This window comes from Myotis yumanensis, unplaced genomic scaffold, assembly GCF_028538775.1.
Source record: "Myotis yumanensis isolate MYYU_CA2020_CCGP unplaced genomic scaffold, mMyoYum1.0.hap1 SCAF_2, whole genome shotgun sequence".
In the NCBI taxonomy this organism is placed as follows: Eukaryota; Metazoa; Chordata; class Mammalia; order Chiroptera; family Vespertilionidae; genus Myotis; species Myotis yumanensis.
The window spans coordinates 207,842,745-207,865,828 of NW_027223753.1; the positions used below are offsets into that span (position 1 = coordinate 207,842,745).

The window sequence follows — 23,084 nt, forward strand, 5'->3', positions numbered from 1 at the left end:
ACCTGACGACGGGCCCATCAGATTTTGAGCTTCTTCGGAGGAGTGTAAAGGCAGCTTTTCTCCTGGAGAGCAAAGAAGAAACAGATTTTAATGTTTTGCCCTCAAGGAGATAAGCAAGGTCACTTCAACTAGGAAAGCTCAAAATCTGACTGGTGCGTGGCAGACCAGCATGTTTGGTGGGCTCTCACCAGCCACAGCTGCCAAGCCAATGCTCTGTGTGTCATCGGAAGGAACCCATCCCTGCCTCTGTGCCCAGAGAGGAGCTGAGGACCACTGTGCCCTGGGCTGGGGACTAGCTTATCCCAGGGGCAGGGCAGTGCTGCCCTGGATGGGTGCCAGTCCAGGGACGTGCACTGGCCTGCAGAAGAGCATCCCTATATGCTTGTTTGAGCCCCCGCTCCTGGAGAGAACAGGCTCCAGGGCTGGCTGGATGGGTGCATCAGCAGAAAGAGCCCCCCGAGATGCCTGTGGGCAATGCAGAATAGGCCTGGAGGGGGCAGATGTCCCTTCACAAGACGGCCAGCTGTGAGGTGACTAACCCACCTTGGGGGACACACAGGTCTCCTGCCTGGCCCTCAGCAATATGCACACTGCAACGTGTTAACATCCTTGGCATTCACAACTAGAACTGTACCTGCTCTGTTGCTGCCCTGAATAAAGACAGTTCAGAAAGAGAAAGTGCCCAGGTGAGAAGAGAGGCGGTCAGAAAGGGCAGCTGGGTACGTACCGGGGAAAGCGGGGTTGGTCTGTCCGAGGGGAGGAAAGGGGGTTTGCTGCATGGCCAACTGGTGGAGCTTGGTCAACTGCTGGGGGTAGGAGGGACATGAGAGCTAAGAAGGTTATTGTCATCGAGTACAAGTCACACCAAATTTAAAAAGGCAGTAACAGAACTCTACAAATAGATATAAAGAGAGGCCATGCGGACACATGGCAGACGCAGCAGAACTCAAGGACTTGGCCTGGGAAAACCAATGGACTGTTGTAGGCAGGCGCATTGAACTCCTTTCCTTTCCTTGGCTCCCTGGCAAATCTGGCCTGAACCAGCCAGACTATTCCAATCACATGGGCCTGGATGGAAGAGCGACCCCAGACCTGTGCGGAGGCTACTGGGCCCCTGGGTTTCACAGGGAAGGTCTGAGAGCCACCAAACAGGACCAGCTGGGCCTCTTAAAGCTTTGCAGTCATGCTGTCACTCAGAGCTCACATGCATCTGTAGGGAACCCATGTGACACTCCCTTCTGCAAACCTGCCCTGCCCAGCTCTGCGCTAAGCTAGCCATGATTCATTCCTATAGCCAGCCCTGCCTCATACTCCACCTCCTGACTCTAAGATTATAGGATGTAGTGCTGGAAGGTTCTGTGGAGGTGTTGGTGAGAGTACCCAGAGGCCTCCCTGCACCTGCACTCACTGTGTCTGAGTAGGCGGCTACCTGTCCCCCACTCTCAGCCACTAGAATTTGGGGGGAGAGGCTTTAAATGCAGTTTCTTTAGTTATTTTATCTGAGCCTCATTTTTTAAATGAAAAGTAAACCTAAAAAAAGATAAAGGTAAACGTGATGAGACTTGGCCACACCTGGGAGCCAAAGGTGGTGGCGGCATCCTCCCCCACTTTGGAGATGTTGGGGTTGGACACTCTCAAGCCTGACTGGGACATAGAGCCCAGGCCTGCAGCTGCCTTGGAGGGTGGGCCAACACATTCTGGGAAATGTCCTCAACCCCCAGCCTTTTCCCAGCAGGAAGATCAGCCCGAATGCTCCAAGTGCAGCTTCCAGAGCCGACTCTGGCCTCATCACAAGGCAAAAACAGGGGCCTCTGAAAGTCTCTCAGAGGCCAGTAGGTGAGGGCCCTCAGGGAGCAGAGCTGTTCCCAGGTGACATGAAGATCTGACCTGGTGCCCACATTTGTCCCATCTTGTAGGATATGGACTCCTGCAGCTCCACAAAAATGTCTCAGGAAGGCAGTGACTGTGCACTTGGGTTTCTGACATCCCAGCACCTACACAGATCAGACCTTGGAGCCATGGATGAGTGGGTTTTCTGCTGGCCTCCTAGAGCTGGGTATGCTCTCCTAACAGTTTAGCTAGCACTAAGATAAATGCCAAGTGCCCCTTCCCGGTGCATGGAGAATCACCGCTGTCCCCAGACAGTGTCTACCCCAGAGCCTCCTGTCCCATCCTTGTCCTTGAGCCCTGTGGGGCAGCCTGTGGGGACAGGGTGGGCTGGGCTGTCAACCTGGCCACCTACTGCTTCCAAAGGTCAGTGTCCTGGTGTGAGGAGGCATGTGGTCCTCAGCTACAGCCTAAAGCCGGGCCACAACTAGCATGTGGCCTCCTGGTCACACCTCTGAGGGCGAACCTTGGCAGTATGAGCCATTGGGGTGCAGGTGGTCTGTCTTCCTAGGCTGCTCCTGCAGCATTACCATTATGGAGCTGTCCAATTTCCTCCCTCCCTCCTGGACATCCTAAGTGCATTTGGAAAGCAGCCTTGTACCCCTCTCAGGTGTCTCCCTGTCTTCTAGGGTGCTCCCTGACCTGCAGCACTTGGGTGGGCCTGCTCAGGGACAACTGGCCACATTCCAGACCCCATGAGGCCACCCCAAGCACAGTTATTGGTCCTGAGGAGAGAAGATTAGGGGACCTGGTGACCTGTGGTCAGATTCAGTTCTAAGAGTTCACCATCAATGGAGTGGTGCTGGTCAAGGCCAAGCAGGGGCTGGGTCGGATGGTTACCTGCTACCTTGCACATATGCCCCATGATCTGACCTCACTAGGCACAGAGTGACTGAATGGATAGGCATCAAAGCCCCGGAGAAAGGTGCAGGAGAGCATGCCTGCGGGACACTATCACAGGACAAGCGATGAGACTTGGCTGCACCCCCTGTGCCTCAGGCAAGATGCTGAGAGGCCAAGGGATCCTGCAGGAAAGGGGCCTGAGAGCCTGCTGCACAGCTGGGCAGCCTAGCAAAGGCTCCTTTTTCCAGGGACAAGAAAGTACCTTGTAAAAAGACAGCAAGCACTCAAAGGCGTCCTGGGGTGTGAGGGCTGAGTGCACAAGACCACTCTTGGCCTCCTGGGGACTTAACTGCACGGGCGTGATCCCGCAAACCCCACTCCCACTTGATGGACCTGGGGCAGTGCAGCTGTGTCCTGTGTACAGCAAATCACACGGAGTCACAGGGACATTTGGTGGGGGCTGTGCTCTGAATCCACCCACACAAGAGAATTCACACTAGGCCTAAGGTTTCCTCACAAGGAGGTAACTACAAGTTCCCAGGGTGCTAAGAAAACCCCATTTCTGGAGACAACAAATGTGAAGTTGGAGAGCGAAGGCCAGCTCAGTCTGGCTCAGGGCAGGCAGTCGTCAAGGACCGGGCATGCTGGCTCTGACCAGGACTGGGATTTCCATGCAGACACAGTGCACAGGGACAGCGGTGGCCTTGGGGGCTCCAGTCCTTCCCTTGTGGGAGGGGAGGAGGAGGCCAGCAAGGAGCCTAAAAAGCCCTGACAGACTGCTCTCTGTTCCTGTTCTCCTACTTTACCCCGTCACCTGCTCATATGCCTGATGGCCAGGCTGGCATGCTCCCATGAGGACAGGCCCTCTCCTATGTCCCTGCATCCCCAAGAGTGCATAGCTGTGCACTGGTCTGTCAGTGGGAAGAATGGGGCTCTGGAGGCAGGAGAACCTGCCTGAGTTGGCCACAACCCTGACTGCTCTGTGGAGACAGGCCCAGCTGGTGTCCATGGGCCACCCTTCCCATTTGTAAGGTGGGGGAACCCACACATGTAAATGGCAGGCTGTGAAGTGCTGTCCAGGTTAATTGGGGCAAAGAGTCATGGAAACTACCAGGCGTTTTCCCACTCACTGTCCACAGGCTTCACCTTTGGAGGCCCCCAGGTCTCTCCATCGCTTCCCTGGCAGTTGGAGGCGCATCAAGCAGGCTCTACTCCAGAGCCACCGTGTGTGTTACAGGCACAGCTCCACTTGCATCCAGGACTCTGACACCCCGAGTTCAGCAATTCCCCCTATAATGTACTTGCTGCTTGTTATGAAGCAAGGGCCACACCAGCAAACAAATCCCCGTCCCCACTCACCCACGAGTGTAAAGTGACATCTTGAGAAAGTGCTGAACCAGCACCATGGTGCCTAGATAAACACTCCGGTGAGGGGCTGATGGACAGATGTCAGCTGGAATCTCTCCTCTAGGCGCTGCCCTTAGTCAAGCATTTCATCTCTTTGGGACTTAATTTCTACATTTTTTTAAAGGAGGGAGCAGGACAAAGTGCTAAAGGGAATTCCCACTTTGAGAGATATTTCTGTCATAAAAAAAATCAGACTTCCAGTTCCCACCAGTGCCTATAAATCATGAAGAGGGGAGGAGGAGGGGAGGATGAGGGGAGAGGAAGGGAGGGAACAGTGGAACTATCATATTACAGATCTTTCTCTGTGGCTTGATGTTTCCCCTAAACGTTGTGTCAGAAGACAAATATTAAATACAGACAATTACTAAAATGTAAGTACCCATAAATAAACAACTCAATGAGTTATCACAAAACACACCGTAAACTACCTCTCTTAGCAGGAAATGCACCACCTTGGCAGCTGGATATGTATTCATATCTCCTTTCTGTAAAGTGCTTGCTTGTGTCTTTTGCCCATTTTTCTATTGGGTTGATTTTGGTGATTCACAAGAACTCTGTATGTATTTCAAATACTAATCCTATTTTAGTTATATCTGCTTAAAAGATCTCTTCTCCACTCTCCTTATGGTGTTTAGAGAAACATAATTTTTTAAATTTAGTGTAGTTAAATTAATTAATATTTTCTTTATAGCATGTTTATGTTTTAAGAAATCCTTCCCTGACCTGTATACAGAAAGATATTCTACTATATTTTTTTCTAAAAGTGCTATGTTTGTCTCTTGTGTTGAAGTACTTCATACATAAGGAGTTGGTTTTTAGTTTATGTTGTAAAAATCCATCCTGGCATCTGTCACAGACCAGGCTCCCTCACCCACATGGGTCAGATCCGGACTCTCTGGTCAAATCCACTTGCCTATGGTCTCTCCTTGCACTCAAACCCCACTGTCTCAGTTAGGACCACACTATTGTAGGTCTTCCTATCACTAGGACAAACCTCTCTATCATACATCCTCTTCATGAATATACTGGTGATTCTTGGCCTTTGTGCTTTTATATAAATATTTAAAACAACCAGTCAGAATTTTGATTGCAATTGTACTGCATTTTTGTACCTCAACATAATTAAGATACTTAGTGTTCCTATCCATGAACATGGTATGTCTCCATTTATTTTAGTCTTTTGGTCTTATTTAACTTTCCATATAGACAAGTTTTTCTAAAGTCATCTTTTAATTATTGATTTCAACTTAAGTGCTTTGTGATTTATATGATTCCATTTTTTGAGAGATGGTGAGCCTTCTTTATGGTCTACTAGAATGTGATCAAATTTTGTAAATGTTTTCATGAATTCTACAGCTATATTGGGTGCAGTGTTCAATATAGATCAATTATATCAGTATTATATCAGTATTACTTACTGTACTGTTAATATCTTCTTTATTCTTGACTATTTGACCTTTATGGAGTAGTGCTGGTCAAGGCCACTGTGGGGCAGCCTGTGGGGACAGATATGCTAGGGTTCCACTACAATGACTGGCAAATTCTCTTTATAGTTTGTCATTTTTTTCTTTATATATGTTAAAGCTATGTTTTAGGTGCATATAAATTTAAATTGCTGTAACTTCTAGTGAACTGAACCTTTTATCAATATGTAATGACTAAATAATGAATTGCCTTAAAGTCTTGTTTTTTCACTCCTCCCCACACTGATATTAATATTTGTAAACTGCGTTTCTTTTGGTGTTTTCCTAGAATAGCTCTTCGATTCTTTCAATTTATTCAAGTTGTTATTCTTTAGGTGTGTCTCTTGAAAAAAATTCAACTTTTATTTTACTGAAAAACCTCTTTTACTTTGATCACAATTACCCATAAATATAGACTAATTTCTGCCATCTTTTTTTTGTTGCACTTCTAATTGTCCTGATTTTCTAGGGTTGTCTTCTTTATTTTTTCATCCTTTTTCTTTATCTGTAATGATTAATAAATTTTCCCTTCACCTAGTTTCCTCTTTGTTCCTTTATGGAGTTTATATAATTGAACTCTTTTCTTTTTGTGGTCATTTTGAAGCTGTTATTAACATGCATATTTAAAGCCTAACTTCAAAATCTTTACCCTCTTCTTTATGATAGAGTGACTTATAGGATGTTTTAATTCCCCTCAATCCATCCTAGTCTTATGTATGCTATCTGTCAATTTTGTTCTGTTGTTAATCCCACGAATTAGACAGCATTGATACTGATTTTACAAAGTGTGTTTTCATTTACCCAATGTTTAAATTTCAGTGTAGTCAAAATCAATATTTTCTTTATGGTGTATGCTATTAATGAAAGAAATGGTAATTGTCTTTGCTCACACTCATCCTTGTTTTTCTAGCCTTCCTTCTCTATCATTTCCCTTCTCTGGAAAGCCTCCATGAAAAGACTGTTGGTCACAGCTGTTTGTCTGAAAATGTCTATATTTAGGTCCTTGGAAGACACTCTTGAGGCAGAATTTAGGTAGACAGTAACTTGCTTTTATTAAGTCACTGCCTTCTGGCTCCCACTGTTGTCAGTGAGAAGTCAACTCATTCTCTCACTCTTGTTCTTTGTAATATTCTTTTTGTCTCTGACCACTTTGACGCTTTACTTTTGGTCTTTGATGCGGTGTGGTTTTGCTTTGATTTGTCTAAGATGGATTTTTTGTTGTGTTTATCTTGTTTGGAATTTGTTGGAATTCCTGAATGCAAGGGTTGGTTCCTTTTATTAACTCTGATTTTTTTTTTTTTTTTTTTTTTTTTACTGCTTATCTCTTAGAATCTCCCTCCCTCCATTCTGTTATCGCTTCCTGGGGCTCCAACTGAAATATATGTTCTTCCCTCTCAGTCTTTGTTTCAGACTTTTTATGTGCCAACAGGTAACCCAGGAGTCTTGATTCTGAGAAGGAGCAGGCTGGGAGGAAAGGCTGGCCCGGAGCCCTGCTACTGAGTGGCTCAGTAGGAGAGGTGTGATTTAACCCCAAGGAAGGGGGAAGAGAAAGGAAGATTTAGCTCAAGCCAACAATGTTGACTTAACCAGGACTTCCTATTTTATGAGAATGACTACAGTAGCCCTGAACTGACCTCAGGTGGGCCATGGGCACCTCTCCACCACTTGGAGCTATTCAACCTGGAAAGAACAGAGACTGATGTATGGCCATCAGCTGGAGGCCATGGAGTGCAGCAGTACTGATCATTCTTTCTTCACTATGAAATCTGAGGAGCAGCCTCAGCACCACCTTCCTACAGGGCTCTAGAGACACTGAGAAAGTGGGGGAAGGAAACCCACATTTGCTCTTTGTGTGTCCATAGTGAACTGTGCAGCCTCGTAGTCCCTGGGAAGATGGAACCATGCATCCTTCCACTTTTTTTCTTTACTTCTATTATAACTCACGTGTTGCTATGGTTTCCACACATTCACTCCCTAAAGGACAAGCTTTCTGGCAGATATTGGTGCCCTTATTACTCCCAGTTACTTAAGATCCTCTGCTGAAACCAAGCGGTGTGAGGAGTGAGCCTGCTCCTCCATTCACTGGCTCTTCAGCTCTGGGCAAGTGACCACTCAAACCAGCTTGAAGTCCTGACTTCACACTGTTAGTAAGAAAGCTCAGGTAAGAAAAGCAGAGGTGGTCAGTGCTTTGGCACTAACATGTTGGTTTTGTTGTTGCTTGCATTCAGCACCCTCTTTAAATGAGGGTATATTAAGTCTGGGAGTGATGTGGAAACTGTGAAAATTAGAAATAAAGATTGTACATGAGGGTATGCTTGAAGTTGACTAATTTCTTTCAGAAGAAAACAATTTCTGGTATAATCATATTAAAGTGCTAAAATATCAGACGAGAGACAGAATGGGGCAGTCACTGCACTGTTAGTCCAGGCTTCCAAGCTCTTTGCATCTGCTCCCATGTCTGGAGTCCTCGTTGCCTTGCACCAAAGGCAGGACATGTGGAAGGGAGTGGGCAGCTTCTGGGACTAGTGGGCAGCTGTCCTAGCACTCCAGTGGTCAGCAGCTGTAGTCCTCCCGACACCTAGCAGTCTCTGTGCCTCTCCAGAATATACAAGAGCAATAAGTTTCCAGAAGGATTCTGGTGAAAGGATGAGAGAACCTGGAAAGAAACTGGTGGCAGGAGAGGTGGGAGGTGTTGATGACTCTTAAGGGTAAATAAGAAAGCCTTCTTTAAAATTGGGCACAGAAAAAATACGTATAATTTAGTTCTATATAAAGAAATATTCAGATCTAAGAAATATATTTTCTCTAGGTTTGTGTCCGCTGATTCAGGTAAGATACTAAGATGCTAAAAGATGACTATAGTGTATGTGTCAGCCACTGTGGTTGAAATATTTAAATGTGCATTCAGTTATATTATAAAATAAGTTAGTATTTCCTGTAATATTATATTTGGGTTCTAAGAAATGAAGCTTTTAAGATTACTACTGAATACTAAGCTCAGATTACAAATGCCTTTCTAGCCATCACAGTAATTTTATTTTTGTTTTGGATGGATTATAAGTGATTGTCCAAGTCTTCAACATTCTGTGCCTGCAAGAAAAGCATTTATAAAAGCTCCTAGTCTGCTCCCAATAGCTGCTCCCCATCCCACTGCTGGTTCAGAGAGCAGAATGTTCTGCACAGAAAGCCATTTCACAATAAGTAGCCACCTATTCCACATCTCAACCAAACACAGTTTAAACTAATCTGGGGAAAAAAACACCTGTCAAACTCCCCACTTTTAAGAGAAGCTGAGAAAATCAGAAAATCACATGGGAACAGCAAAACAAGTGATTGATATAAAAATCAATCAACCAAATCAATCAAAATCCCTCACCCTCACACAGGCGCCTATGCTCACAAGTGGATATTTCACACCAGAAACCCTTCTCTGTCGGCTCAGAGCTTGAGCCAAGAGGCAGCAGTTGTGAGACCACAGTGGGCTTGTGGGTCTGAGCATCGACTTGGTGCCTTTCTCTAAAGGCCAGACCACTGTTGAGTTTTCCAGCTGTAAAAGGGTCAAAGAGCCAGGTCTTCATGCCTGCTGCTGCACACATTTGAATTTCTAAGGGCACAAGGCTTCCTTGCCCTGGGTTAAATGAAGGCTGTGCCATCCTAGAAACCAGGCTTCTTGGTTCCATTCTGATATCCCGACCCCTCCACTGGGAGCATTCCATTAGAGCAGTGGTTCTCAACCTTCTGGCCCTTTAAATATAGTTCCTCATGTTGTGACCCAACTATAAAATTATTGTCATTGCTACTTCATAACTGTAATGTTGCTACTGTTATGAATTGTAATGTAAATACCTGATATGCAGGATGGTCTTAGGCGACCCCTGTGAAAGGGTCGTTTGACCGCCAAAGGGGTTTCGACCTACAGGTTGAGAACCGCTGTATTAGAGGCTGTGGAACCTGCCCATAGCAGTGCCACTGACCCCACCTGGGCCCACACACAACCCTTCTCCCTGCCCGGCACTCCTGCACAAAGGATCCCGGCCAGCCCACCCCTAGGTGCTAAAATCTGCCTCCCTTAGTCCCGTGGGCTGTGGGCAAAGACAATGCAGGACAGGCATCACCAGCATCAGAAAGGTTCCTGGGCTAAGGGTGGCTCCAACCAGCTGTTGGGGTCTCACAGATCCCTGCTCTGATTTTCACAGGCAATGCCTCAGAGTATGAGACATCAATTTTTTTTTAAAGCTGCTGATGGTTCTTTGGAGAAGACTGAGAAGGTTCACACCTTCACCCTCGACCCACCATTGAGATCTGATTAAAATAAATTCATAGAAAGGTGAAGAGCATCCCACATAACAGAGAATGCAGTAGGTGGGGATATCACTGGCAGGGCCAGGTATCAGCACATGTTCTCAAGGGGGAGGCTGAGGTGGCCATGGACAGCTGCAGCAGTGGTCTCAAGCAGGCAGGAGGAGGGACTGGAGTGAGCCCCACCAACCTCCTGACAATGGAGAGCTGTGCCCCCCGGCTCAGCTTCTATTTAACAAGTGGGGCCTCATCAGCACATCTGGGCAGGAGGAAGATGGCTTCTCAGTGGGGACAGGCAAATGTGCCCACCACTGATTTAGAGTTACACCATCCTCACCGCAGGGTTTAAACCAGGAACCTTTAAAAATGGCCATGGGGGTGTCATGAGTGGGGAGGGACTTCTCTTCACCGTACCCCCTATCATTTAATTCCAATGTGTGCTGATTAATAAGGTGTTTTTTTAAAAGAGAAAAACCATCAGTCTTTCTTTTCTACTCAATAGAAAATTTCCTTCAGTGATGGTGAATTGATCTCTGTATTTCCAATGCTTACTGTTACTTCTTAAAAACCCTCTCCTGCCCTGCCTTTGCATCTTATTCAGAGGACCCTCCCTCACCTGCACAATTCAAAGTGTAAGGGTTTGTAGAAAGCCCATGCAAGCTCGCCTGCCTGGCGACCCTCCCTGTCAGGAACAGAGTCAGAGGATTTGAAGCTCGGCAAATGTGCAGACGGTATAGAGAAGAAAAAGGCTTCTCAAAATAGGCTGCAGGTTTGCTCCACCTGCCAAAAGCTGCAAAACCAACTGCTGACCTTAGCCTCTTCTCTCTTTCTTGTTTCCTCCCCCACAACGCCCCCCACTCCCCATTTTTCCTGGCACAGCTAGTGTCTTCCTCTTTATCTGCTATAGCTAAACCCAAGGAAGAAAGCCCTTCTGCTCTCCATTGCTGCTCCATATCTTGGCCCTGAGAGTTGCATGTATCCCCCTTGGCCTCCAGGCCACAGGAGTTTAGGATGTTTCTTCCTGAAGAGAATTAGGATTGTCACTGTTCTCCAGCACTGATGTTACTAACTCTAGAATGAAACCGAGGCCTGTCACCATTGGCCTTCATACACGTGTGGACTCTGTTTCAACTAGGGCTTCGAAATGGGAGAGTGTAGTCTCACTGGGTGTTCAAATACCCTTTTTGACACATCTCAGACTTGTTTGACAACACGTCATCTCACTTCTTAGATGCTTGTAAGACACTGCTACTCCTGCCCATAGTGGGTGGGGCGGACACCAGGTTCAAGGCAGTCCTGCAGTCACCGCCCGCCTTGTGTGTGGAGGAAAGCCCCCACTGACTGCAGCAACAATTAAAACAATTTGACATCAGGCCAAGTCCTCCACATGAGTAGAATTAGTGCTAAGACGTTAAAGGTTATTCAAGGTCATTTGGATACGACAGAGGTCAGGAACACTGAGAAAACACTATTAATATTATTGCTTAATATTAATATTGTAGCAGTTCACAGCAACATGCAGGTAGTAAATGGTGACAAGAGAAGGGAAGGCAAACAAAGTGAAAACTCACATCTGGGTGCGGGATGGCGTACTGTCCCTGGATCGTGTAGGCCTAGAGAGAGAAACACTGTCAGCTTGGGAAGTAGCGACCCTCCCCTGCAGAAGAGGCTTTCTCCTGGGGGGGACTTTCATGTGAACTGGCCCCAAGCCACCTGCCCCAATCCTGTAGGACAAAGGGAAGTGATCTGGAGTCAAGCCTCGACAGCGCCCCTTGCTGGCTGTAGCTACAATTACACACATAAGTCAGGGAGTTGCACCCCACTTTTTAGAGGCCTGCAGGAAGTCAAGTCAGTGGGGAGAGAAGGAAATGACTCACCCCTCAATATTTCCGACCCCCACACCCCCAGTTTCTTGAAAGGAAAACACTAAGAATGATCTGACCCCTGTTATAGTTTACCAATAATTAACCTTTTGAATATTTAATCAATCATGAGTACACATTTTTAGGAAATATTTATGCCAAGAAAACCAAACAAAAAAAAGAAACCTTTAAGAGGTGACTCAAAACTAATTTTGCAAAAGGCAGATTAAGTAAGAAATGCACCCAAATCATTCAGAGATTAACCAGTTCATCTTTTAACCTCTGAGGACAGGGTGGCTATTCTGACTTGGCGGGTAGCACACTCATGGCACAGCTCCCAGGGGGACCAGGATGGGTCCCAAGGCCTCGTTTGTTTTCACAGTTTCCCTAGCCTTCAAGACAGTGACTGGACCAGCCACAGCGAGTGTGAGGCCCTGAAGCCTCTCCCACCTGTTCCCTACACAACCCCCCTGACAGACAGAGATCCCACCCACCCCACCTCGACAGTCTATCAACTAAGATGCTTCCAGAAACTCATGGTCAAAAAACAAATCACACAGAGTCAAGGGAGAGTAAAGACCAAAGACTAAGCCTCGGTGACATGGAATGTGCACACCAGCCCCAGGCCAGCCACACTCGAGCCTATAGGCATGGGGTGGCTCAGGTGTGGAGGAACATGGGTTCTAGCACCCGGCCATGTGGGGCCCCCATGTCGTGTCCTACATGCACACCTGATGCCCACTCACATGGGTCTCTGTGAATCTGAGAGGGAAACCTCAAGCCCATCCAAGAGTCACTTCCATGGACTCCAAGCTGAGGGTGGTTTCCAAGGTTCTGCCAAATGGTGTTTTTTGGGTTTTTTTGCATCTGCTGAGTTTTTATCATAAACAGCATGGCTGTGAATTAAAGACCAGCCAGCCATTGGACAGGGACCACGGGAGGAGAGGCCCTGGTCTGGCACTTCATGGGAAGTAAAGGAATCTTATCAGATAGAGCAAGTGTCCTGGGGAAAAGACAGTGGGGTGCTGCCTGTGCTTGTGTTATGAGTCCACAGGAATTGTATCCACACCTCACTTTCAGGGTTTTTGGAGGTACCACCAAGCCATGGCCCAGGGTGTCACCAAACATACACTGACCTGGGACACACTGCCCCACAGAGCAGGCAGGGTGACAGGCCTGACTTGCTGTACCGAATCCCTGCATGTCTGAGTGGAACTGCACATGCGCTCCCACAGGGCAGGTCTTTGCCCGGACATCTTAAGTTTCTGACTCATCTTCCCTTACTTGGGTGGCTGTGGTCTGCAGTTCTGCTTAAACTGTTTGTGCAGCTGACTATTCTCTCTGGAGAGAGGTAGAGGTAGACGACAGATCAAATGTTTGGTCGAGATGAAACCTGTGTCATCTGTCACAAGCTGGAGAAGTGGGAACTAGCTCTCTGTAGCGGAGCGCCTACCGGACAAGCTGTGACCGCCTCCACCCCCAAGACCTCCAGGGGCATGTCATGACCACAGGCAGGCCACCTGCAGGGAGGAGTATCTTCACACAGATAGGTCAGGGTGATTCTCAGGCCACACGTCTCTAAAGTCCAGGTTTGCAGTGTGCCTTATGTGGGCAGCGTAGGGTCTGAATTTGGAGGGGACCCCTTGTTGCATTAGGTCTCATTTACACCTTCATTCTGAGTCTGTACTGTGGCTCCTCTGCCTCATTACCTGCAGTACAGTGGTGACTCTCATGTGACTTTGCCCCCCCCCCCCCCCTGCCAACAGATGACCAGGACTGGCCACTGGCTGGACCAGACTGTCCCAAGGCACAGGTGCCAGGTTAAGATGGACAGCCTGGCGATAGCCTCAGGACAGGTGCTGATGATGGTGGTGACTGAGAGGTGGGCCTGCTGCCATTGTTTTCCAGGTAAGAAGATGAGATGGGTGGTAAGGTGCTGACCACAGCCCACCCCAGCCAGGTCTTCCTGGGCCCCTGTTTGTATTAATATTAATGTGCATCCCTTTTAAATAAAGTCCCACACTTCACTGAGGGGTGATCATGGGTTTGTTCCTACTTCAGCATCAAGACCACACAGGTAACTAACCTGCTAACTTACCACAACTGTGGGGGGAAAGAAAACAGACTTGAACAAGGTCCACTGTGACTCCCCATCACCAACCTAAGGTTGGTGAGGAGAGGGGCATAGCCTTGGGTCCTTAGGTCCCTGCCTCAGGGCCTCCCTTTCCAACCTGGGGCTGTAGGAGGAGGATGGATGAGTGTGAAGGTTCCCCTGGCAAAGGCCATGGACATTGGGAGACAATGTGAATCAGGCGGCGGACAAGAGATGCCACAAATACGGACATCTGTGGGGGCGGCAGTATCTGGATGGGGATGCTGGGAAACAAGTGGGAGCCGCAGCGTCACTCAGATGCTAGTAAAAATGTAGAAACACATGCCCTGTTCTTCACCTAACATGAGTCAATGCTGCAGATCAGATAAGATTCCTTTACAGGGTAAAGAGAAACATGGAGAAAGCTGTTATTTGCCTCTTTCCTTTCTTTTTTAATGATAATGTAGAACATCATGGCCATGCTCTCCTGACCTAGATCCCCTGTGGTAAGTCTGTCTTAACTCTCCCTTGAACAAAGACACACATCACTGCCAGCTGGACACAGAGCTCCTCCAGGCACCACTGGCTGGGCATTTTCAAAGTCCATCCATCTACTGGAGCCAAGCAACCCTGAGGTGAGTGGGACAAAGCTCCTGCTCAGACATCTCTGGGCACAGCTCCATCTCTTCAGTTCTCTTTAGGCCCTACTAAGTTAACTGCTGGTCTTGCATAAAATTTCTCTGACCCCTGGCCTTCTAAGTCCTTCTTGGTAGGACAGCAAAGAGGACAATGGCTCCGGCCAAAACAACAGGTGTGTGAAGCGGACGTTCACGGCCTGCTGTGACCAGGAAGGCTCTCATCTGACTGGGCAGCTTTTCCTTCCTCAGAGGCATGACTCTTCCCTCATGTGCTCCTAGGAACTCATCTGTGGAAAATTGGGAATGTGTGTTTCAGGGGAAAATAGGACCCTAGCTCTTATAGTCCTACATGTCTCAACCAGGAGTCATAAAAGTCACCTGTAATGCTCCTGGCCCTCCTATCTTCACTTCTTAAAAACACCTGAGAGCTAGATTTGAGCAGGCGCAGCCCAGGCAGAACTGTGTGAGACTGTGCCCAGTCAGGGAGATGTTTCTGGGGCCCAGACTCCACTGGGCATCCTCCTTGGCCCTTTCTGTCTGCTGGACACTGCACAACTCAGTCTTTCTCACATGGCAGCCCAGATCCACCCCACTGCCCACTACTGGTGCCTGGCAGTGGGCCGGGAGAGCTCTGCATCCAGTGCACAGGGGGCAGGAGACGTGCACGTGAGAAGGGAGAAAACCTGAGTGCACTAACGGGCAGCGGCGGGGGCTGCAGTAAAAGGCTGAGGTTGGCAGTGGAGGCCGCGAGCGGGTCGGCTCTTACCTGACCACCTGCAAAAATGACAGGGGTGGAGGCGGGCTTTGGGCGGTAGGGAATGGTGGCACCTTTCGGTGGGGACTAGGAAAAGGGACAGGAGAGGAAGAGAGATCGTTAGACAGTCTCACAGCGTGGCAGTCATGAGGGTGGGGAGACCTCCTTCCCGAGCCCGCCCACCACTGTACCCTAACCTGTCCCAGTGCCCCAGGCTTGCCGTGCCAGAGGGGTAGGGGGATGCCCCAGAGTGGCAGGGCACCTGCTTGAAATCTTACCCTCACCATCCCAGTTTCCTCCAGGAGGTCACCTCCTTCCTCCTCTTAACCATTGCCCTAATCACCCCACATGGTGCCAATCACCCCACATGGGCACCTATCACCCCAGCAGGACAGTGAGGAGTATGGGTCTGAGAACAGGCTAAGAAGGAAAGACGTGACCCTGTCCTTGCTCGCGGGACCCCCCCCCTCTCCCCACCCCCCCCATGATGTTCAGATGAACAGACAGCTGCCTCCAGGCCTAGACGCTGTTGCTCCACCTGTGTGTTGGCCTGGGGTTGTCCTGAGAGAAAAACTCTCCTTTTCCCTTGGATCCTCCCAAATAAGTTGGGCTGTGCATAGCTCCACCATGGGCCCTTCAGGCCCAGTGCCCCAAAGCTTTGCTTGGCCTGTGGTGATGTCCAGCTGACATCATAGCAAAGTTAGAAACATCCAATTTCACTCTTTTTTTAAAAAGCAATTTTTCTTTTTAGTTCTTTGTAAGTGACCTCCCCTGCTCCCGTACTTTTTTCCCCATACTTTTTTTCCTTTTCAATTATAGTTCACGTTCAATCTTATTCTGTATTAGTTTCAGGTGTACAATATAGTGGTTAGATAATCATGTATTTTACAGAGTGAAAGCCATTTTTTTTAAAGCACCGAGTCCAAAGGAAATATTCCATAGTCACGATGATGTTTGCTATAATTTCCTTTGATTATTCTGTGTCCCAAAATATAGGATTCTTATCTTCTGGTGAATGATATTCTGCCAGATTCCGATAAAGTCAACCTAACACCTTGGTCAGAGGCAATCAAGTCCTCCTTGTCCCTCTGGTGGATAGTCTTCCCTGGTTGCAGAGGCCATAGGCCAGGCCTGGTGACCAAGTCGAGAGTTCCTGAGTCAGTGGCACCACCAGCCAGAGGCAGAAGGAATGGGGCAGGGAAGCAAGTCCCTGCTTGGAGTTCTGGAGGCCATGGCCCATACAGGCCCAGCCCACAACCTGGCCAGCCGGGTGTGATATCAGAATGCCTCCACCCAAAACACACAGCCATGTGGGACAGCAGTGTGAGTAGCAGCTTCAACTCTGCAGCCCAGGCCACATCATGAGACCTTGAACAGACTGTGTCCCCTTGACCATGCTGTGTGACTTTGGCTGTGCTGTTCAACTTTGGTCCAGTTGTGTGACCCTGGTAGTGCTGTACAACCTTGCCATAAAGTGGAAGGGGTGTTGAGAAGACCTGTGGGCTGACCCCAGCTGGTATTTGGGGTTTAGTATTTTGGTAGTTATGATTGAGCCTCCCAAAATGTCTCTGTGCAAACTGAGGTTCATTGTGGTCTCAGACTGGACTCAGGGCTCACTGTGGAAGAATCATGACTAAACCGAGAGTGAATGAGGGACTGTTCTCACTGCTTCAAGCAGATGACTCAGTCTGGCTGCCGCTCCCATTCCTGAGCTGGGCATCGTGCTACTCATGCCATTGCTTGGCCCATCATCCCTGCTGCATGGCCCTCTGACCCCATCAATGGTAGCATCTGCAATCCTGATACTGCGAGCTCTTCCAGGCCATCTTGCCGATTCTGAATTGGGATTCCTGATTCCCGACTTCCTCTGATGGAGAAGAGGCTGATTACAGCCCCCTGTCCTGTTCCCCCCTGGGAAAAGTGCAGCTGTGGGTCATTCTCCACAGGGTCCCACCCAACTTGCCTGCACCCAGGGACTCCATGGTACTTTCAAGGGTGGGAGGCCTGGGTGCAAAACTGTAGCCATGCCTGGAAATCCTCTGGTCTTCTGCTCTATTTGTACAGTAACTCTTCAGTTAGAAATAAACCCAACTTGTTACCAGGTGCAATGAATCTTCTTTCCCAGGTAGGAGGGCTGCTCCCAACCTCCGAGAGCATCATGATACCAACAAGAACAAGGCATTACCTCCACCCAATGTTTATCAATCATGTTGCCATGTGCACTTCACCATTCACCGTCCACATAAGCCTCCAGCCATCAGGAAGGGGACAGGGCAGTTCCAGCCATGGTCTTGGGGGTGCCAGCACCCAAAAGTCAATGAGGGTCAAGCCTGCTTCCAGGGGCTGTCTGACCATGAACATGGCACAAGCAATGCCACTTGGGAGGAGTTCTGAGACCACAAGTTCTGTTCTGACCCTTGGTCAGGTATGTGGGTGACTGTGTCAATATTGGAACTGCCATCCTGAGGTGCCCACTGCTGCTTCACAGATGGCCATCTGTCAGCACTCAGGTTCCCAGGCCACTTGCCACTGTCCATGTGGCCCTCTTGAGTCCCAGCAGCCAGACACTAAAGGGAACATGCTCAGCACCAACTGCCACTATGACCAATGGCTGGGGAAACTTCAGAACAACATTTAGAAAAATATTTTTGACGTCACAAAATATCATACTTTAAGAAAATAAAAACTACAAATTTTTTTTAAAGAGTTGGACATGGGTTTTAACACCAAGCCAAGTATAAAAAAGAGATAAGCCCACAGCGGCCAGCGAGGCTTTATTTCCCATGGGAGATTGCTGAGGTGGTCACTCTCTAGCAGATCCTCAGGCCCAGGGACCATGAGCAGGGGGCAGAGGAGGGGCCTGGCACCCTGGCCACCAGCACAACTGATGGAACCTTTCATTTGAGGCAGGATGACTTTATTTTAGCTCAAAGAAAGAGAACTACTGATTGCTTCAATGACTCTTGCATTTTGGGTATTGGTTGAAATTTAAATTTCAGGGTTTTTCCCCAAAATTTCAAAGAGGTTGTACTGTCTTTGCTTCTCCTTTGGCTTTTAATCCCTTTGTATACTATTCTGTCTTTACAATTTGGGCATTTTTATGTGCTTTTCCTAAGTCCTGCCCTTTGTGGGGGCTCAGATAACTTCACTAGCTCAGCAGGAGGAGTTTTGTCCACAGCAAGCAGCCTTTCCACCTCCAGTGCTCATCTCCAGCATAGTCCCGTCTCCAGTGCAGATCCAGATCCCTCTCCGGTGCAAACTTGTATCCAGAGCAGACCTGTCTCCATTGCAGACTTGCACTGTTTTTAAGGCCCAAACCTTTATTAAAGCACCCTCACATCACGGACTAATAACTTTTCATCCAGTTCCAGAAATAAAGTGAGGGGCACATGCCTCCCCATGTGTCCTCTCCCCTGCTTTCCCAGTGAAGATGACAGACCAACCCTACAGGGGGCAGGAACAAGCACTGCCCCTCTCACAGCGCCCAGCACGGCTTCCACTCATGTGGCCTTGGGCCTAGATCAGGGACCTGGGACACATTTCTGATACCCAGACACCATACAACCCTGACCTAGTGAATCCTCAGGGCTCCTGAAGCACCAAAGCCTTTGCCACCACTGACACTAAGTAGCCACAGCCAGCTTGGACTGAAGGAAGGCCGGCCATGAGCACAGATACAGAAACTGTACCTCCAGCATGACCACACAGATCTGCTTGACACACTGGATGATGGCATCAGGAGTCCCTGAGATGGTCACTGCTCGCTCTGTGGAGTTGGGCAGCATATCCCCAGCCACCTGGACCTGGGCACCTGTGGACTAGAGAGACCAGATGTTGGAAGGAGCATGGCAGAGGGAGGAGGAGGTAGTGAGTGCCAAAGTAGCGCTTCCTGGACTCTCTTGAGGGTGTGTCTAAGGCACACTGCATTGGAAAGCCACCCCTACATTACCCCCATGTCGCCCCCTCCATGCAGGCCCTCTATATGTTTCCTTGGGGAGCCCCTGTGGGCTGGTCTCAGCTATCTCAGCCCACTGAGTTTTCCTTCACCAGGGAACTCCTCTGTGGAGTTTTAGGTCACAGAGAAAGATGGATTCTAGAAGGGCCTAAATAAAATTTGTGACCTCTTGTTCTTGAAAGAATGCAGATTGGATGGCCGCCCTCCTTCTGGGAGGGATTAGGCTTTCCTTGAAATGAATGAACATGTGACCATAGAGTCTGCAGCTCCTGCCAACTCCATCCCAGCTGTTCTTCCAGGAAACTGGGGCAGAGACCACAAGCCCCTTGTGTAGGGCCTCTGTGCCCCAGAGCCACATGACTGGGGTGGGGTGCTATAATCTGTTCTGTCCCAGGGGTCTCCTGCCTATTCTCAGTTGGGGCATATGCCCCTCCCTCACAGTACCTGGCACCTCTGCACATACCTCCTTACCCACCCAGTGGCTCAGCACCCACCAGGCTGGGAAGGGTCCTGTTACCTCCCTGATCTCCTTGATCTTGGAACCGCCTTTGCCAATCAGGGAGCCGCACTGGCTGGCAGGGACCACCAACCTCAGCGTCACTGGGGGCTTGCTGGTGGCAGGGCTGTTGCTCATGGAGTTGATGATGTCCTGGGGATGGAAGGTGTGACTGTTGGCTAACAGCCTGTGTGTGAACACCGAGAGTGTGGAAGCAAGGCTATTCTTGGAGCCCTTGACAAGCCAGGGGATAGGGGACACAGGCTGCAGAGACCAGTGGTGAGGGTCCTTTCCTGAGCAGCTTCCAATCCAGGGGGAAGAGGACCAGGGTAGAGATGCACGCGCTTCTAGATGGAGGAGCACACACCCTGGAAAATGGCTGAATGTGCAGAAAGAGGGCACAGCAGCCAGGCTGGCTGGTTACAGAGGCTTGAAGGCCAAGGAGAGGGTGGTGGGATGGACAGAGGGGACCACAGAGACATGTGTCAGAGCGGCCACTGTGCTGCTGTGGACAGGGCAGGGCACAGATCGGAGGGCGCCTAGACAAAGGGCCTGATATTTGCCCTTAGGGCCTGGTAGAGCCTGGATGTTTGGACAGACAGAGTGACACATTTTTCCAAATGTATTCTCCAGCTTGATCACCCTCTGAATAAAAAACATGAAATGTATCTTTAAATAATTTTAGGCAATTTCAAAATAAAAATACATACAAACTTTAAGTTGTGACTCACTGACACAGGTGCCCAAGAACCACCTGGGTCCAGCCCTGTCCACTGCCTATCTTGAATGGGTGCATCTTACCTCCTCAAACTTATAGGCGATCATAGCGAAGGCCTTGAAGATGGCATCAGTTGGGCCCGTGATGGTCACGATTCTTTCTGGACAGTTTCCCTCCGAGATGTTGATACGGGCACCACTCTAGAAGGGAGGTGAGCAAACCCCAGAAACTAGATTAAAGCCGTGGGGCCAGTAATGGGTTGGCTTCTTCAATAACTGATGAAAACATATCCAGTTGGCCCCTGAAGGGCAAAGCTCAGCACTAAACAGTAAAATTCTCTCCAGTACTGCCCTCTACAGTGAGATTTTAATTAGAGAAAGGACTCAAGTGACCAGTAAGGATGCACTGTGCCCATGACAGCTCCTGCGGAAACCTCGGGGGTATGGGTGTTTGAGAGCAGGGCCTCCGAGCTGTTGTGTGCCCCTCATCTAGTGCAGCTAGATGCAGGACAGGATGCAGCTAATGCACGCAAACTTACCTCTTCACGCATCTTTTTCACAGTTTCTCCTTTCTGGAAGAAAGATTTAGACAACAGGAAGAAAGGTCACTCAGGGGCCCACTACTGGCAAACCCCTGAGTTTGGTGCAGCAGCATGAAATGTCAGGAGCTCCTGCACCCCAGTATGCCCCGGGGCAAGAGGGCAGCAGGTCCTCAGAAAGCAGGGCTCCCTACAGGTGCCATCCAGAGCCTGACACACATGTGATTCACTGAGCCCTCAGCACATCTGGCTCGTGAGCCCACAGAGGAGGAAACCCAGCTGCTCACCCAGGGGCACGAGGCTCTGTGGGGAGATGGGCTGAGACCCAGGGACCTGACTGGGCACCACACTTGGCCAGGGCACCTGCTCCATGGAGTGGAGATGGGATACACCCAGGTCACAGCCATCCCCATCTTCATCACAGGCAAAGCAGGACCAGGTCCATGGGTGCAGGAATGGGGAGACCCCCTGAGGTGCATATGGAAAGAGCTGGACTTTGAGCATTGGAGGTGCCCCCACTGCACAGGGACCACTTAGGAAACCAGGGGTCCTGAGGTGGTCAAAATGGGACCAACAGGAGAGCAGTGCCTCAACCCTGACCTCTCCTACAGGCACAGGCTCCAAATGGGTTCTGACTTTTCCCCAGGAATGTTTCTTCGGTTTTGGAATGGAAATGAAAGAGACTCACTACCACTCACAGAGGCAGGTGACCGCTGTAATGAATGGAAGTAAAGGAATTCTTACTGAGCTCTCACACCCAGGAGGAAGGTCTGGCTATCAGGGTGGCAAGAGGTGGGGCTGCTCTCAGACCAGCTTCATAGTGGCTCAGCTTGAGAGTGAGAGTCTTGGGATTCTCCTGGGATCCTCACTGTATGGAGAAGCTGCCGCCCCATGGACTCCCCCCCCACCCCCTCACCGCAAGCACAGAAACCCCAACAGAAGCAGAGAGTTTACTTAATAATTACCTTCCCGATGATGCTTCCAACTTCCTATAGGAAAAATCACAAAAAGCTGACGTCATATAGCTGAAGGAGAAAGGACCTTGTGGCAGACACTGTTATGCGTGAGGAAGGGACATCTAGGTGGTCATGAAAAGGCTTGCAGGCCCTATGTCCAGAGGGTCCCTCTGTGCCCATCTGACCACCACTGGTGCTTCTGACTGACAGGTAACAAGTTGGAAGGCACACCTATGCACTTAAGGCAGCAAGGAAACCCTGCAAGAAATGGATGAAAAATAGAATCTCCCTTGAGCCCTAACCGGTTTGGCTCAGTGGATAGAGAGTCGGCCTGCGGGTAGCGGGCACATCCCCAGTAGGCTGTGTGCAGGAGGCAGCTGATCGATGTTTCTCTCTCATTGATGTTTCTAACTCTCTATCCTTCTCCCTTCCTTTCTGTAAAAAAAAAAAATCAATAAAATATAAAAAAAAATCTCCCTTGATTTTGTGATATAAAGAAAAATAAGCACTCCCTTTGCTACTTGACTTTTTAAAAAGGTAGAACATTCAAAGACACCCTTAAACTCGCCACCACGGTGCTAAAGCCTGGAGCCCGTGACAGTTCGGACACATGGTCCCAGTCAGGCCTGCTCATCCCAGTACCTCTCTGCCTGGAACAGACCCACATGGAGCTACTGTGCATCTCATGAAGGCAGGGTCAGTTCGCTTCTAGCCATAGAGAACAACATCTTTCAAAATAAAACTCATTGTTTTTATCACAACAAAGTCCTCAGCAATTACAATGTTTCGCCAGGCCATGGGGAGGGGGTATGCAGTGGGGAATGAGGCAGCAAAAGGCAACTGGGTACGAAGTAGTGACCCCTCTGGTGGTGGTCAGGGACCTCACCTCCCATGGGCAGGGTTTGGTGCTTGTAGTGGTGGCTGCAGCTGGAGGTGGGGCCATATAACTGACCCCACAGACTGCTTGCCATGGTCCACACCCAGCTTCCACAGCCTTGACCAAATGCCACCCCAGTCAAGGGAAGGAAAGGCTGGTGGTCATCTCTCCATCACAGAAAGGGACGCTCTTTCTGTGTGAGCACCTTTCCTCCTGGAAATCTTGGGTGGGCAGAGCCACAGGCATGAGCCCAGAGCCTCTGCCAGCCCCCTGAGAGTCAGGCTTCTCAAGGCACAAAC

General features: G+C 49.2%; 1 protein-coding gene across 14 annotated transcripts in view; it reads right to left on the reverse strand.

Annotated features, from left to right (window-relative positions):
• The window catches only part of PCBP3 (poly(rC) binding protein 3), a 210,778-nt gene that overhangs the window by 11,710 nt on the left and 175,984 nt on the right, over positions 1-23,084 (reverse strand). For 7 of the 14 annotated variants that reach the window (XM_070407045.1, XM_070407043.1, XM_070407039.1 and 4 more), the window contains 9 exons: positions 21,918-21,941; positions 20,953-20,985; positions 20,498-20,614; positions 19,718-19,849; positions 18,935-19,063; positions 15,189-15,332; positions 11,471-11,512; positions 728-806; positions 3-62 (listed from right to left, as the gene is read on the reverse strand). In XM_070407045.1, coding sequence (XP_070263146.1) covers positions 3-62; positions 728-806; positions 11,471-11,512; positions 15,189-15,332; positions 18,935-19,063; positions 19,718-19,849; positions 20,498-20,614; positions 20,953-20,985; positions 21,918-21,941 — 760 coding nt within the window. The remainder of the gene's footprint in view (positions 1-2; positions 63-727; positions 807-11,470; positions 11,513-15,188; positions 15,333-18,934; positions 19,064-19,717; positions 19,850-20,497; positions 20,615-20,952; positions 20,986-21,917; positions 21,942-23,084) is intronic. The other 7 variants (XM_070407050.1, XM_070407049.1, XM_070407046.1 and 4 more) reach the window with 7 other exon arrangements.